General features: G+C 38.1%; 1 protein-coding gene across 1 annotated transcript; it reads right to left on the bottom strand.

The window, feature by feature from the left end:
* Nucleotides 1-269: 269 nt before the first annotated feature.
* LOC105483371 (glucose-6-phosphatase catalytic subunit 2) lies at nt 270-9,378 on the bottom strand. Its single transcript, XM_011744201.2, has 5 exons — nt 9,065-9,378; nt 8,070-8,179; nt 5,664-5,775; nt 3,515-3,630; nt 270-2,730 (listed from the first exon to the last, which is right to left on the bottom strand). The coding sequence occupies exons 1-5, from the start codon at nt 9,376-9,378 to the stop codon at nt 2,219-2,221; spliced, it is 1,164 nt and encodes a 387-aa protein (XP_011742503.2). The 3' UTR covers nt 270-2,218.
* Nucleotides 9,379-18,363: the final 8,985 nt, after the last annotated feature.

The raw sequence follows: 18,363 nt of genomic DNA, 5'->3' as shown, positions 1-18,363 counted from the left end.
CGGCCGACAAAGGGCTTTTAAACAGGAATGAGATCTCTGACGTGTGGAAGATGTAATGACACAAATGCATCATGAAACGTGAAGGCATCTAAAGGCACAACATGGTGGGGCATAGGGTGGGACTGAACCAATGAACAAGGGTCATCACCTGAAGAATCATTCTTCTCTACTTCTTTCATCCCAAGTGTCCCAGCAACATGAGACAAATTTCATTCTTAAGCTATTCTTTCTTAATCCCTTAGCTTTTTGCTTTGGAATCACTGAACCACTAATATCAAGTTCAGTTCAGTTACCTTTTAGAAAGTTCAGTTGCCTTTTATAAAGAAAGCTATTAAATGTGTTTTGTAAAAGCAATGACATATACTCTATACATATACTTCGAAAGGGGTAATTAATACTTTGATTTTTTGAGGTTTGTTATACTCAGCTACTATCTTGTTAAGCAACAGTCACTTCAACTGTCTTATTTTCATTAATATTCATAGAATATTTAATATGCCATCTAAAATAATTAATATACTGATATTCTGAGAAGAGTTACATAAAACATTGTGGGGGATTACTAAGATATCTAGTAAAATCTGCCTCAAAATCCTTGTACTTGATTGAAATGACACAATTATCAACTTAAAGTCCAGCATTCCTAGATTCAATGAGGAAAAAACACCCTTACTGAGAAATTGTTAATATAATATTAATAGTCCATCAATAACAATTTTCTAAAAGAAAGCTATAGATTTTCATCACAGTTCAGGATACATACAGACTAATCCAGTTAACAGATGCAAGCATTTAATAGTTGGCCTGGGTTGGAGCACGACTTTGAGGAAGGCACCTAATTTCTCCGGTTTTGAAAGACTGGCTCCTAAAAATAAAGTATGGAGATGTCATAGTGAAGAGTTAAGTCTTTGGGGGTTGCATAATGTTCTATTAGAGTAAGTTCAGCAGAATTTATTGAAGTATTGGTGAGCACTACTATAAAACAGAGACCAGAAGTGAAGTAGAGGTTCAAATCCATACAGTAGCCGGGCCTGTTCTATCACCCCTGGACCCATGTGTATATATATCTGCAGCCATCGTTGGCCCCACCTAGACCCTGCATGTCTGTGTGGGGTATAAGTCAAAGAGGATGCAGTCTTTCAATGTCATTTCTGAAAAGGTAGCTGATTTACATGGCAGTCATCATAGAATCTAAATGAAAGCATTCATTCTTACTGATTTTTACCTTTTGTAAATAAAGAAACAAAAGACAGTGTAGGCCAACTACTAATACAATGGCTCAAGCCTGCAATCCCAGCATTGTGGGAGGCTGAGATGGGTAGATCACTTGAGGCCAGGAGTTCAAGACCAGCCTGGGCAAATATTTGGATGCTGGGCAAATATTTAGACGCTGGTTCTCAAAAAAATACTCAAAAATTAGCCAGGCATGGTGGTGCACACCTGTAGTCTTAGCTAATTGGGAGGCTGAGGAGGGAGGATCACTTGAGCTAGGAATGTGAGGCTGCAGTGAACCATTATCCACCACTGCACTCCAGCCTGGGCAACAGAGCAAGTCCCTGGCTCTACAAAGGAAAAACAACAACAACAAAAAAAGCATGTGCATGTGCACACACTCAAACACACAGTGCAATAGGGATATGTGTCAGAAGCCTTGGGTTCTAATTCCTGCTCCGAAGGTGACGTGACTCCAGCAAGTTCTTTTACCTAAGTAGGCTTCCACTTCCTCAACTGAAAACTGAGATTGGATATGGCTGTGTTCCCCACTAAAATGCCAACAGGAATCAGATGCAGCCTGGCCTTAAGAAGATAAAGGAATCATACTGGGGTTCCTGCTGGGATGCTGAAGACTGTGAGAAAATGGAGAGTCCTTGCCTCCTACTGGGGACTGTTAGTATGCAGCTTTGGTCAGTTGTCTCCAGCTGGGAATGCAGGCTCTGTGTTGTCATACTATCAGATTTTTCAAAAAACTACACAACTTCTGATTTTTATGTCAAATATTCTTGTTTTTAAATATTGGTAACTGAAGAACTAAAAAAAAAAAAAAAAAAAAAAAAAGACCAGTGCAAAGGCCAAACTAAACATCTCTATGGGGAATGGGGCCTCTGCTGCTATTCTGTGACGTCGGACTACAAGCTTCTGGTCTGTGCCTACTCTGTAGCTCTACTGGTGGATGGAGAAGGGTGATCTGTGACACTGAGCACTAACTCTAGGCACCACTCTACTGAATCTTCTTTCCGTTTTGTTTCATTAACATATGAACATAGTAGGGAATGAAAGTAACCAAAGTTAGGGGAATGGATGCACTTTTACAAAAAGACAGCACATAAAATAAATGCTCTTCCTGAGTCGGGATCTGGTGGAAATGGTAGAGGTGCAATGTGGTCAATGAGGTCAAGGCACAGAGCAACCGGAAGCTCAGTGTGTAGCTATATCCACCTCGGCAGCTCAGGAGGAACATCTCCGAGTTGACTGCAAAGCCCAAGCCGAAGAGGACCCCGAGGTTTCTCACGAGTCCAGCAAAAGGCGTGGTGTCAATGTGGATCCAGTCGGGGTTGGCACACCACTTTTTGGCTATGGGCACGGACCACAGTAGGTCAATGTTGAGCAGTCTAAGAAGCAGGTAAAAACCAAGTGCAAACAGGAAGAGGAAGAGATTGGTCTTTAGGTATGTGCCCAGGCTGGCCGTTTGGATGCCTGGAGTGTGTTCAAAGGCCTCTGCCACCAGCATGCCTGAGGATTGGAAAGAGACACTGACGATGACTGTGTGCCCTTGAGCCCCTCAAGGATCATTCCTCTCTGCATTAAAGAATTTGCCACGTTTTCAATGACAAGGGGCTTTAGACACAGAGGTTCTATCCATTTTCTAAAGCCTTTTTTAGGCAGTAACTAAAAATGCAGGTTTGCCCACGGTGTTTTCATTATTCATACTAGTCCAGAAGGATCGTTCTGGAGTTGGTGGCACTGACTGACAACCCACTTTTTAGACAGCACTGATCTAGGTACTTGCAATTAACATTTCAATTGCCATAGCCAATTAGCCTTTGAAAGGTAACATGGTGCTGAACAGTGGAAACTGAGTCGTGGTGAACACTGCTTCAGGAATACAAAGCAGCTACTAAATGAAATCCGTAATCATGTAATAGTCACTTCACGTGTTTCAGAGAGAATAGCACAGTGTGCAGGTCTCAGAGTCATTAAGTTCCCCGACGCAAGACTCAAGCACACTGTCTGAAGTGATGGTTTGGGAGTTAGACTTAGCTCTAATTTCACTTCAGAAAAGCCCATCTCATGAAGCAATTTGTGAATTTATGCCACTGAGACCGTGCCACTTTGTACATGGAGGCTATGAGAGGTGTGTTGCACCACATCAGCTCCCAGGGTAGCATTTAGTATCAGTGACTTCACAGAATAACCTCTGAAATTGGAAAGTTGATTACCGGGGAGAATCTGATACCCTTAAACAATGAAGCTAAAGCTTTCAAGGACACAACTAAGGGTAAGTGATCATATTTACCACCAATTACTCCAGGAATAACTTGATGAGGAAAATGTGTTGCTATGAATACTCTGGAGATGCAGACACTGATTTGAATCAACCAAAAAACACTCCAAAGAAATGACCAGGTCAGTCTGCGATGGAAGAATAGATACAAGTGTAAAAAGCAAAGAAACTGTATCACTCCTAAAATTAGAGGGGATGACATCAGATGATCCTTCTCAGAAGAATCTTCTAACTGTGACATAGCATCATGATTTGAGAATATTTTTTTTCAAAACGTTGTTTCCACATACTCCATAGGATGTGAAAAGTTTTAACAGAGATTTCTACATTTCTCAATGCATTAAATTTAACCAGTGCTATATGCTGAGATTTAATAAATGTTAAAAAGGAAGTCAATTTGACCTCTATGAAATAAGAATAATTGTTTTAATGGAATAGGGGAAATTCAAGTTTGGGGGAATTACTAATATCCAGATTGATCAAGGATGAACCATATATATTTTCATGCCCTGCCCTATGTGCCTTCTCTCTCAACCTTTCTTTGCTTGAGGAAAACTCAGTAGAAAAGCAGCTACCATCCAGATGAAAAGCACATGAGCATTCCATCTGAGGCTAATTTTCATGAGGTTTAATTTCGCAGATTTTCAAAACTCCTTGTTTCTTGTTTTTTGTTTTTTTGTTTTGTTTTGTTTTGTTTTGTTTTTGAGACACAGAAAATAGAGAACAGGGGAATTGACCTATAGGTTATATACTTTGGATTAGAAACAGCAATGCACAAAAAACATAAAAAATATTAAAATCCAAGCAATGCATGTCATTGAAAAAAAAAAGTGTTAGCAGCATTGAGTTCCAGGAATCCTTGAATGGTTTGTTCCTGATAATCAGACTGAAATGTGGTTATATAAATGCTAAGGAACACAGAGAAATGAGGCTTTGAAAGAAGTAAGCAGGATATCAGTGTGGAAGAAGAATAAATAAGAATTTGGTAATGTAAAAGTAAGAAGCACACTCTCAGTAAAATTTTATAGATGAAGAAAATACTGCAGTTATAAAAATTAAAAAGGAGTTATGAGAATTTTTTTCTTAGAAGAAACATATTTTTTCAGGTTTGGTCATTGGAGGCAGGAATACAGTATAGATAAAAGGTGAAACTGACCTAGATTCCTACTTTGAAAACTGTCTGTGAATAGAAAATGCTAACTTTTTTACATTATAACACCTTTTTACTATTGTTGTTTTGGGTTGGGTAATAAATACATTAAGGCATACAGGTCCCAGTCTCATTAGAATAAACTTTTAAGATACCAAAATTCCTTTAGTTGTTTGTTTTTTATATTATCCAATACTAATCTAAAAAGTGGAATATGTGATAGATCTTGAAATTTTTTTATTTTAGAAAACTTTTTAATCATGGTATATGTTATAGTATTTTTTTAAGGTTAACTTGCAAATCTAATTTCAAGTTGCCTAATTTATGGCTAAATTGGTACTCACGATTGTTTTAATGACAAAGTATTTCAGGAAAGAAGAGAAGGAAACAACCCAATTTCTAAACAACTGTGAGTAACCTTCAAGTTCTAGACCTTTCTAAACATTAAGAAACCTACTAACATTAAATCTACTAACATTCAAATTTAAGTTTGCTTCTAGAATGTTTTTAATTAAAAAGTTTGTGTACTCTTTAAAGCTGGAATATATGTTACTGAAATCAAAAGCATTGGCTATTCAAAGAAGGAAGCATAATTTTACTAAATAAACTGATGCAGTCAAGGAGAATGATGATTCTCAAAACTTCCTGTTAATTTTAAAGCAAGGGAATGTGCATGCAAAAATGTTTCCTCACGCTGTATAATTTTAGATGACGTATTTATGAGTTATCAAGATAATTATTGCATTTTGGAAACCCAGAGGCACATTTAGTAAGTCTTTCATCAGTTAAACATTTCCAACTTGAAAAGCGGAAATAGCTATGAGCTAATTAGGCTATTATCTTAAAGGAAAATATTAGTTTTCTATTCATTTTGTTATTTTGTCTATGAAAGAATAGAATAAGCACATTTTATTCATTGACTAAAACTGCACTAAAATTAATTTTTAGACGAGACTTTCTGTATTAAAAACTGTTGTATTCCAGTGTTACAGAAACTGCAGCAAGGCTGACCTGTGCAGAGTGATAGAGAACTTATCCATCCCACAGACAGTGTGGCTCAGGGCAGCGGTTACCATGACATACCAGACACAGAACGAACCCATTGCATGGCCAGATGGACTTCCTGCAACAACAAAATGTCCGTCCATTTGAAAAGTGGTTAACTATCAAGATAAGAAATGAATAATAGAATAGCATATTCACCATGAAAATTATGAGTAACTCAGAAAAAAATCACAAGACATAGGCTAAATATAATGTTTAGAAGTGGGTAGAAATAAGAAAAATTGAGTTACATTGAGCCTGAGAAACACTGTCTCAAAAAATTTTTTCCCAGATTTTCAGGTTCATTCAATTCCAGAAATCATATACTCAAGGCTCATTAAGAACTCAGTCTGTTGCACCCAAATCTGCCACAGCCCTACTAATTCTTCAACATTTAATTGTTTTTTAATTGACAAGAAAAAGTATTAGGTTAATGCGAAAGTAACTGCAGTTTTTACCATCGAAAGTAACGGCAAAACCACAATTACTTTTACACCACCCTAATGCTTGTATTCGATCTTCAATTGGCTTATTTTCCTTGGGCTGAGAAGTCAAACTCCAAAGGATATCATTGCTATGCCTGTGATTTGCTGATTTATTTATAAATGACTGCTGTGTACTAGCAGTTACTTCTATGCCTATCTTGTGGCCACTGCAGTGAGAATCTTTGTTTTAAAACAGAAGATGAGGCCGGGCGCGGTGGCTCACGCCTGTAATCCCAGCACTTTGGGAGGCCGAGGCGGGCGGATCACAAGGTCAGGAGATCGAGACCACGGTGAAACCCCGTCTCTACTAAAAATACAAAAAATTAGCCGGGCGCGGTTGTGGGCGCCTGTAGTCCCAGCTACTCGGGAGGCTGAGGCAGGAGAATGGCGTGAACCCGGGAGGCGGAGCTTGCAGTGAGCCGAGATCGCGCCACTGCACTCCAGCCTGGGCTGGGCGACAGAGCGAGACTCCGTCTCAAAAAAAAAAAAAAAAAAAAAAAAACAGAAGATGAGGAGAAGCTGTAAAGAGGGCATTAATCCTAGCAGAAAAAGCCTGCAGACAGTAGCATTTCTACTTCCAGAATGTCTTTTCCATGCTACTGAATTTTTTATTAATCACTTTACTTAAATGTCCTCCCTGATTTTTCACCTAGTAGTTCACTCAAATTAAATATCTGTCTCTTATTTGTTAAACAAAGACAGACCTATTTCTTATCTGCAGAAAATTTCAGAGCCTTTTAAAAACTATGCCTAAATGAATTGGACATCTCCCAGAGAGATGCAGTCTTTCTTTCCTCTCTCTCTCTTTCCAGAAAATGTCTTATAAGGTGGAACACATGCCAGAAAGGGCTGGAATTGACCACGATAACATTTCAGTGGTCTCAAATGTTATCCAGCCAACCATTCATCCATTTATCATACTTCGGTTTCACAAAGATAAAATATGCATCATCCCTCCCCTGATGGAATGCCCAGTCTAGGCGATCAGATATATAAATAATTAGTTATATCATTTAGTGTAATAAGCGATATGACAGATGTATGTATACTTTTATGGGAACAAAAAAGACATATTCAGAAAACTCATTAGGAATTTACACATTCTCTACTACCCTTAACTCTACTCAGAGTTAGTTTCGAAGGATGTCAATTGGCAAGAATGTTATGCTATGTAAAATGATGAGGTACAATATAGCACATTCCTATAAATTAAAACATGTACTTTTTAAATATATGTTTCAAAAAACTTTTTAAAACAGGCTTATAATCAACTATCACAATAAAGACTTTATACTCATACAGAATCTTAATTAGAATAAAAAAGAAGTGGCCCAAGAAGCCTACTTGTGTACAGAGAAAAAAAATACGTTTTAAAGAGATTGTTCTAGGGTTAGAAATAGTCTTTACTGGCTATAGTAACATTGAGAAGTCCTTACCTTTCTTACAAAAGACTTGACTATTCCTCCCTCATTCATGAGATTCTCAGAAGACCTATAATAACTTTGAAAGTTGCTTAGCAGCAGATAAACCAACATTTCTAAGATCTTAGTCTAGTTCCTTGATAATTTGTTCTAGTTAACTGTTTCTTGTTTTAGTATCAAGCCATTACATTCTTCTGAAAAGTAAACACCAAATATTTAATCATTTGGGGAGTTTTCTCCCAATCTACCCTTTCATAAATAACAAAATAGAATTTGAGGTGTCTCTTTTTTTTTTTTTTTTTGCTTTGCTTTCTCATTAGTAATTTTGATTGTTATGAAGTTTTAGCATCCTCACTCATGAGATTTTCTTTACTACCATATATAATATCAGTTACTAGATGATAACCCTGTGTAATGATTCTCTATTGGAAGACCTTCAGTAACTGGAGGCTGCCGTAATAGCTTACCTGGACCTGTTTCACATGTAGTAGGGAACTGTTCAAGGCATGGACTTGAGTGATTTGGGTAAATCTGAGTTTCTTGGACCCACCAGTAAGGTCGATGACCAAATAATATCCTGTATTTAAAGAATTATAAGCATGCATATATATTTACATACACAGCTATTATTTAATTGGAGATTAGCAATTCTTTCCTATAAAACATGACTCAAGCACAGGGTTAATTGTGAAAGTTCATGATTAAGAGACTTTGAAAATACTTAGGTCCTGGTCTCTCACACATTATTAAAGATGGTAGTCATTTGGGATTTTGGCACCCTGGTTTCCCATTAACATGCGGGCTTTTTTCCCTTGCAGGGAATGTCTTATGGGTGCTTTGGATACTTAGACTGGAGATATCAAAATGGTCTCTGGAATTATCAATGTGTTCATTATCATGCTGCTCATTTAAGTAATTCTTAATAACAGAATGTGTGTTACAGGGGCATGGGAATTACTTATAAGTCATTAAAGAATACATTTCTGGCCCAGCGCAGTGGCTCACACCTGTAATCCCAGCACTTTGGGAGGCCGAAGCCAGTGGATTACTTGAGGTCGGGAGTTACAGACCGGCCTGACCAACATGGAGAAACCCTGTCTCTACTGAAAAGACAAAATTAGCCTGATGTGGTGGCGCATGCCTGTAATCCCAGCTACTCAGGAGGCTGAGGCAGGAGAATTGCTTGAACCTGGGAGGCAAAGGTTGCGGTGAGCTGAGATCGTGCCATTGCACTCCAGCCTGAGCAACAAGAGTGAAACTCCGTCTCAAAACAAAAAACAAAAAAAGTATACATTTCTGTGCTTTTTAAAAGTTCTACTTATGAATCTGGTGTTTCAAGTTAACTGGTATGTTTGAAAGATTTCGCAAGAGAAACAATATACATCTGAAATGTGATCATTATGCCAAAGCCACAAATATAAGGATAAATCTTAGGAAAAATGAAATAAAACAGAAATCTTACCATTTAAATATAAGATTGAACCAATCCCCAATGACTGCTACCCATATCATCTTGGTTCCAACTGTCTGATTAAGCTGAAACCAAAGCGGAAAATAAATGAAAAAGATATTCTGGGGGTCTCCAATATTGGACATAAAATTTAGAAAATTGTAGTAAGCTCGGTAGTCCTTCTGCAAATGCTGAATTATGAGCACTCCATTCCTGTGAGGAAATCCATCTTGAAAAAGAGGCAATTCTAAACATAGAGCACTTGGAGCTGAAGTGCTCTGATTCCCACCGTTTTTATACCGTGCCTTTGTGGCATGTTGAGCCATTACTGCAACATGTGATGCTGACCATCTGTGGAGAGGGCACACCAGCCCTCCTCTGCTGAAAAGCTTATCTATTCATGATTTTAATTGGTGGCAAAGAGTGAAGTACCTGCTGATCTGTGGCAATTTGAGGGGGAAATTCGGATAGAAACACAATGAATTTCTTATGCAACCTCCCTTTTGAATTAAACAGTTGAATCTTGTTTGTTTGAAATTTTTTGTACAGTTCATTTCCTCCAAAGTCAGACATTAGCAATTTCTATATTTGGTGAAAAGACTTTGCAAATAATTATTGCATGTAGAATAGCCCATAAAGTGCTGCATTTTAATTTAAGATAGGCTGTGTCTCTCTACTTTATTGGGTCTTTGAGGAAAATGCTTGAATAAATGCCTGGGTATGAAAAATATATGATATGACAGATTATCTTCTGATCACTGATTTAAAATAAGAATCTTCAATTTTCTTTATCCAAGAGAATGATAGATTATATATGGAATAGGGAAAGAAATGTGTTGCTTTTTGACTATAAGACAAGCAAGCAGAAATGAAAGTCATTTGGCTAATAGAAATGTGTTAGGATCAAATTGTATCTTTTATTAACTAGAGAATACACTTGAGAGGAATGGGGAATGATTCATGTGACAAAGATAGGAATAGACTTCAAAGGGCTTTTGACCAGTCAGGAAAATGGTTTGTTGAGAACAGTGTTAAGCAGAAGTGGAAAGCACCAAACAAATGCTGAGAATGAACAGAGGGGTAGCACAAAGAGACTGTGGATCTAAGTCACAGGTCCACAATCTACGGCTGTGGACTATGACTAGACTATGGACCAGGGCCATGGTCCTGGACTATGGACTATGACTGGACCATGGACTATGGACCAGGGTAGACTGACAATGAACAGAAGAGTAGCACAAAGAGGCTATGGATCTAAGTCAGAGAGATGTTGGGTTTAGAGAACTGGACTGTGTCTAGAAGGATTAGTGGGAAAGCAACTAAGCCTCACAAGGGGACCAGTGATGGATCTAGGTAACCTTGTTATTTTATCATTCGGATTTTTGTCTTGGCTTACCATGGCCTAAGTAAAGACAAAAGACTTCAGTAGAGGCCTTCACAGGCTATGACTATCACTTTGAACTTCTTTTCGAATTTTGGGTCCCATCATTTAACAGCACCATTGTTACTGGGCTTCAGTGTCTATTGGTACCTTGCCTGGAATAAATGCATTGACTGACCATTAACATCTTTTGGGGTGCTTTTTAAATTGCCATAACTGTGTCCCACCTGAGATCATTTATATTTCTAGTGATGGAATTTGGGCATTGGTATTATTAAAATAGTTCTCAAGTGGTCCCAATGTGATATAAGGGGCTTCAGATCATTGTGCTAAGGCAATCCATATAAGGAATTAGCCTTGACTAATTAGAGTCTATGCTTCGGGCTTTTTTTTGTTTTGCATATTCAGGTTCTATAATTTCCATAATCTCTTTAACGAGCCATGAAGAAGAGCATAACTTCCCTTTATTCTTTTTCTAAAAAGTGTTTGATCTACATAATTCATAATATTCATTTTCTTCAGAAATGTCTTATCCTTAAATCAGGATGTGAATGATATCAAATACATTTTGTCTTCCAATTAAAAATTAAACTTCCTGCTCTTCAACACCTCAGAGTCTGTGATTAGCCTTTCATCTATGGTAGTTAATTTAGAAAGATTGTCTCCCGAGAACTATCTGGTTCTGTAGACTGTGGGATAATTAAATGAAGCAAAAGCACCTTGATTTCTTTCACCCTTTAACAGCACCTACTAATCTGCTTATTCCTCATAGTTCATCATTTTTAGTCTTTTCGCATCTTAGCTTCTATGCATCTGTCAGTGATGCCTTCTCTAACCAGCATCCTCACCACTCCTCTGACAATGGTTTCTCTCAAACACTCTTTTCTCCTAGGGAGTTGTATGAGTCTGCTAGGGCTGCCATAACAGAGTACCAGACTGGGTGACTTACACAACAGAAATACAGGAAACTAGGAGTCTGAAATCAAGGCGTCGGTAGCATTGGTTTCTTCTGAGCCTGTGTCCTTGGCTTGCAGGTAACTGTCTACTCTTTATGTCTTCACATGGTCTTCTTGCTATATGGGTGTGTTCTAATCTCCTCTTTTTACAAGGATACCAGTCTTATTGGATTAAGGAAGATACTAATGACCTTGTTTCAACTTAATCGCCCCTTTAAAGATCCTATCTCCAAACACAGTCATTTTGGGAGGTACTGGGGCTTAGGACTTCAACATGAATTTGAGGGAACACAGTTCAACTCATAACCGGGATTTAAACACAATTTACAATAATGTATTTGTGACGAGCGTATATGTTTAGTATCTCTCTCCTGCACTACAGTATAAGCTCCATAAAGCAAGGGGTCCTGTCCACTTTGTGCACCAGTCACAAGCACAGTTCCTGTAACAGGCCTGTGTAGAAGCCAGTCGCCCATGAAGCTGGAAAAGCTCGCATGGGCCCCTAAGATGGTAGGTTGGGCCAGGCACAGTGGCTCACGCCTGTAATCCCAGCACTTTGGGAGGCTGAGGTGGGCGGATCACCTGAGGTCAGGAGTTCAAGACCAGCCTGGCCAACATGGTGAAACCCCATCTCCACCAAAAAAAAAAAATACAAAAATCAGCCAGGCGTTGTGGTGGGCTCCTGTAGCCCCAGCTACTCGAGAGGCTGAGGCAGGAGAATCACATGAAACCCGGGAGGTGGAGGTTGCAGTGAGCTGAGATCATGCCACTGCCCTCTAGCCTGAGCAACAGAGTGAGACTCCATCCAAAAAAAAAAAAAAAGGCAAGTTGTTACTGATAGTTTAGAGTGTATTCACAAGTTTATTTTCTTTTTATTAAAGAGAGGGCCTATATAACAGGGGCTTTATAGAGGGGCCTATATAAAGTCATATAACAGGGGCTTTAGATTTCACAAAACCCGGAACTGCCCCTGGGCCCATCATAGTTATTTAGTAAATGTTTATTGAGTGAATGAATTATTGAACAAAGTTGATATGAGTACTACATTATAAAGAGCCTGTGTTTTAAAACTATCTTACTTACTTGGTTAGTGCAAACTCAAAATGCATTTCTCCACAGAGATCATGTTATATAGTGGCAATGTCAAGAAAGTGTATTTAAGGTGGAGAAAACATAATGTGTATTCTAGAAAGGGCTAATATATTTGTGTGTGTATATATATGTGTATGTGTGTCTGCATGTGTATACATACATATAGAAATATGTATGCAAAATATGTGTATGTGTATATATACATATATTAGCACTTTGTGTGTGTGCATATATGTATATAACATATATTTGTTATATATATACACATATATGTATATAACATATATGCACACACACACAAACATACACATCTGCTTAAGATTAAATAGAATAGAAGATTCAACAATTAAAAAAAAATTTGGCCAGGCTTGGTACCTCACATCTGTAATCCCAGCACTTTGGGAAGCCATAGTGGGAGAATCACTTGAAGGCAGGAGCTTGAGACCAGCTTGGAAAATGAAGCAATACCCCACCTCTATTTAGTATATATTTGTTTTATATATATTTATTGTATATAAAATAAATATATTTTAAAATTCTATAAAGGAAAGAAGAGAATAGAGTGAAGGGAACAGGGATAAAAAGCAGACTTCTTTTAATATACTTATTTTATAGATTTGACTTTGAAACCATGTAAATATTTTACATAACTATACAGCAAAATTAAAATTAAGATGTGATTCATACAAAATTTTAAAAATGAAAGAAGTGAAAATACCACTTGATCCATTATACTGGTGAGCGATTCGCTTCCAGCTTCTCAGCACTTACATGTATTTTATGATTTGTTCCTGTGGGAAATCTCTTTCTACACATTTCTTTAGTCCTCCTCCATCTGCCATCTGCCTCTCGAGTTGCCACTGCTTAGGGTGGGGATGCTCCTCTATCCTATGTGGGCCCCAGCAATAGGGAGATACAGGAGGTTGGTTCTTTCTGACACTAATCATCTTCCGTTGGAGCTCTTCCCTCCAATGACAGAGCCTGCCTGACAAGCTGGGTCATTTCAAATCCAAGGTTGTTAGAGTTTAAGGTCTGTGCAAAATCAGTTCACCAAATGATGGAACAAAGTCACATTCAACCTACCCAGACCAAGATCCAAAAGAGGGTAGATCCACCCGTACTCATCCTCTTTTTGAAGCTGTCTTTCCTAAAGTGTGACCTGTGGACCGCCTACCTCCTACCACCTGCAAGCAATTTCCAGGCCCACTCCAGATCACAGAATGAGATATTTTGGAAATAAAATCCAGGAAGCGTTCTAGTAAGCTTTCCACATGGTTTCTATACACATCAATTTTTAGAAGCATTGTCTTCATTCATCATTCCCTTGAAACAAGGTTTCTATACTCCTCCTGTACCTCCTATGTGGAGTTGGTCTCTCCTTGTACCACTTTCTCAACTTCTGCCTTAAGCCATTTTTTTTTCATTTGCTTTATTTGGGGGTCTGTATTATTCCACTCTTTCCCATGGATGCAGGCCTGGTCTGTTTCCATATTCTTCCTTTTAGATCTCCTTTTTGTTATCTTTTTTTAAGACACATGGTAAATACCCAAAAAATATTAGCTATAATTAATATTAGTTATTCTTATTTTGCCAAATAGTTTGTAAATGTGGAATTGAATTCAAGCTCTGACATTCTCGATCAGAGTAGAAGTAGGGTTAAAAGATATAATTTTGCTCTTATACACAATTCTTACGTTGCTTCTCTTTTGTATTCTGACATCTCTGCCTCTTCCCCACTCTCTCTGTTCTCTCCTCTCTTTTCTTCTTCCCCCCTACCTCTCACTCTCTTTTTTCCACTATCCTGTCGCCCCCTTTTTTCATACTAAATATTTAGTTATCTAAGTGTTTTAATTGGTCACTGTCAACTCCAACAGAGCAGATATAAGTCTGAATTGTTCACTATTGCATCTGGGAATCAAGCCAGATGTCCTACACATTAGGAGATGGTTTTCAGAAATTATATAGCCAGCCACCGTTCCCTATGGGATCACTTCCTTTTCTTCCTGTTATAGTAGAACTCTCCATTTGATTCCTCCAAGTGTTCAAGGACCAGAACTCTGCAGTGTTAGAAAAAGCACTTTTAGGCCGAGCACAGTGGCTCACGCTTGTAATTCCAGCACTTTGGGAGGCCGAGGTGGGTGGATCACCTGAGGTCGGGAGTTCAAGACCAGCCTGACCAACATGGAGAAACCCCGTCTCTACTAAAAATACAAAAATTAGCCAGGCATGGTGGCACATGCCTGTAATCCCAGCTACTCGAGAGGCTGAGGCAGGATAATCGCTTGAACCCGGGAGGCGGAGGTTGCGGTGAGCTGAGATTGTGCCATTGCACTCCAGCCTGGGCAAAAACAGCGGAACTTCGTCTCAAAAAAAAAAAAAAGAAAAAGCACTTTTGGAGTGGAAGAAATCTTTATGTGTCTGTGCTTTTGGGTCTAACCTTAGCCAAATCTTTTCAGTCACCAGGCAGTGCATAACGTGAATTGATTTATTTAGGGGTCAGTGAACTTCCTAAAATTGCATGCAGAATGTTTGTGCTTGTACGTATCTCTTGGAAGAAGCCACGATTTTCACCAGATTCTCAATGGAATCCCTGACCCAAGCAAATTAAGTACAGCATGAGATTCACTGGAATCCCATGCACTATACATGGGGCCTATATCCAGGATCCTCCCATTTCCCCAGTTTCCTCAGAGATATCTTCATAACTCCAACCACCCTAGCATGAGTTGCTTGTCTTAATGACATCCTTCCTCTTAATGACTTTTTACAAAAAATATTTTACTACTATAGTTGGTCCCCAAACCTTATTCTGCTGCCTTGTTTTTTAGTTCATCTCTGTAGTTGAATACTTCCAGTTCTTTCTAGAATGTTCTCATTCTGATTCATTCAAAGTTTTCTGAGATTTTGATTGACAGTAAATCCCTACCTGTATTACTTAGTGGGACAGAGGATAGACTTTCTCCAATATGTTTCACCACGTCAAATATTATATAACTGCAAGATATTTCTTATCATAAAATGAACCATTCATCGCTGAGTTATAGTGCTCACGGCAATTCAACACCATTCAGAGATATTTGACTTTAGCTTGTGTTACTTATAAGGTGGCAGTAAACAAAAATATATTGGAGGCATTGACCTTTAATGTCTCTGCATGGTCATTATCCTTTTACCACAAACTTATCTGCCTTCTCTAAAATAAACTGTATTTGAGATCTCTCCAGGGTCACCTTGCAATGTAAAATGTATTTATTTAAGATGGAATTTAGACCCTAGTGACCTTTAGAAAATCATTACCTTCATTCTGGCTAGCATCCCAGGAATATTGGCATTCCATAATGACACTGTTATGAATGACCCTGCTACAGCTGTTCTAAGTACCCCCCTCCATTAGTCTCCTTAGGTACTTTTCTCTAGAAATGATCATGACCTATACATCTATATACTTTTTCTTGGATTACCGAAGGACCCAACAGAGTTGCCCATTGAGCAGTACTATTAACTTTCTTCCAAGTAGTTAATATATTGTATAGCTGTGTTCATTTTTATAGATGACTTAAAGAGTACTGTATAGAGAGATTGTGTAAAGCAGTGACTCTCAAACTTTAATATTCATCCAATTCCCCTGAAGGGCTTGTTAAAACACAGATTACAGGGACTCCGAATCTTTGATTCACTAAGAATAGAGTGGGGTCTGAGACTTTGTATTTCTAAGTTCCCAGATAATGATGATGTTGTTGGGTGGAGAACCTCTCACTTTTGAGAAGCATGAGTCTACGACACTGACAGAGTCTAAGACACTGTACCACACAGGACAGAGTTAGATCAGACCTCAAGAATCTTGTGGTCTAGTAGGGAAAATATGATATTTACATATGTCACATACCATTGTGTCCTTAGAGGTGAACAGATAGGGTAAATGGAAAAAAGGAAAGGCAGACATAGCTTTCAGTCTGTGAGATTAGGGAGCTTTTGTGGTGGAAATGGCAAGTGGCTGGGCCTTGAGATATGAGTAGAATTTAGAAATGCAAACTGTAGGATGAAAGGGAAAAAATATTCAAGAATATAAATGAGATAATACCATTATCACACCTAAAAACATTAACATTCATTGATGAATGTATTTAAAAGCTGTAAAAGAAATCCTCATTTTTGATATTTATGAGACAATTTAAAAATTGTACCTAGAATGGTCAGATTCATAGAGACAGAAAGTAGAATGGTGGTTGCCAGGGTGTGAGGGGAGGAAAGACAGATTCGTTATTTGATGGGCAAAGTTTTTAATAAAAAGAGTTCTGGAGATGAATAGTGGTGATGGTGCCATAATGCTGTGAATACACTTAACATCCCTTTATTGTACACTTAAAATTGGTTAAGATGGTAAATTTTATGTTATGAGTGTCTTACCATAATAAAAATAACCTGGATATTTTTCTTACTATATTGAATGTTTTCTGAGTGCTTGGGAGATGTAGTCTTTTTTTCTTCTAAAGCTCTGATATCCTTCATCTTTTATTTTTAATTTTAACACTTTCATTGAGTTACAATTTATATACTATGAACTTCCTCATTCTAAATGTATAATTCCATGATTTTTAATATATTTATAGAGTTGCCAGTAATTGACACAAACCGAAAGTTTCTTCATGCACTTTGGCAGTCAGTGCCTGGGTCTGCTCCCAGCCCCATGCAAAAACTGAACTGCTTTCTGTGTCTGGGAATCTGCCTTTTCTGGTTATTTTATGTAAATAAAATCATAGTATATGTAGTCTTTTTCACCTGGCTTCTTTCACTTAGCATAATGTTTTTGAATAGTTTTTCATGAATAAATGCTTCTTAGTTTACTGTAATCTGTTAGTCAATTTCCAGGTCACTTAAATGGTTGTTTTTGATAATTTGGTCCAGTTTTATAGTTTCTTTTTGGGGGATAAAATTTGGTGACTTCCTTCTACCACACAGATCCAAACCATATCAGACCTCCGGCATAGTGGTGGGAGGTGATTGGATCATGAGGGTGGATTTCTTATGAATGGTTTAGTACCATCCTCTTGGTACTGTCCTTGCAACAGTGAGTGAGCTCTGATGAGATCTGGTCATTTAAAAGTGTGTGGCACCTCCCCCTCCCCCTGATCTTTCTTGCTCCTGCTTTGGCACATGAAGTACCTTCTCGCCATTTGCCTTCTGCCATGATTGGAAGCTTCCTGAAACCTCCCTAGAAGCAGAGCTGCTCTTCTTCCTGTACAGCTTGCAGAACCATGAGCCAATTAAACCTCTTTTCCTTATAAATTACCCAGTCTCAGGTATTTCTTTATAGCAATGTGAGAGCAGACTGATACAAGGTCCCAGCCCTTCCTTCCTTCATTTTATTTTATTTTTTTAATTTTGGGAAGGAGATGAAAGAGTCCAGGTGTAACCTGGCATTGACTCCACTTTGGATACTGTATTTTATAGCAACTGTCAGAAAACTTACTTTCTTAAATCATCTATTGCAATGTTTGACATAGGCCATTCAGAAATCTAGAAGATTGAAAGTTTCTGTTCGAGAATCTTTTCATTTTCAATTTTGTAGGTCCTCAACCTGGAATCTGCAAGAAGAGACTCCTCCTTTGAATTCATAGTAACTTTTGTCATTTCTGATTTTCTCAGTGAATGGATGTTGAAAGTGTAAATGTGAATGTCAGCATAAATGTGAATGTCATAAAGAGAAACTTATACTTAAAGGTGGGGAACTTATAGTCTCAACCATGGCATTACTCATGATCATTTCTATCCTTAGCTCTGCCCCGAAAATGCAAAGTATCTACCCAGCAAGCGTATGTGCAATAGAGGACAATGATCTTTTATCCTTATACCCCATTATCCTTCACCCATCGTAGAAAGAA

The sequence above is a fragment of the Macaca nemestrina genome, chromosome 11, assembly GCF_043159975.1.
Source record: "Macaca nemestrina isolate mMacNem1 chromosome 11, mMacNem.hap1, whole genome shotgun sequence".
Taxonomy (NCBI): Eukaryota; Metazoa; Chordata; class Mammalia; order Primates; family Cercopithecidae; genus Macaca; species Macaca nemestrina.
This window is presented reverse-complemented; position numbering and strand designations above follow the sequence as displayed.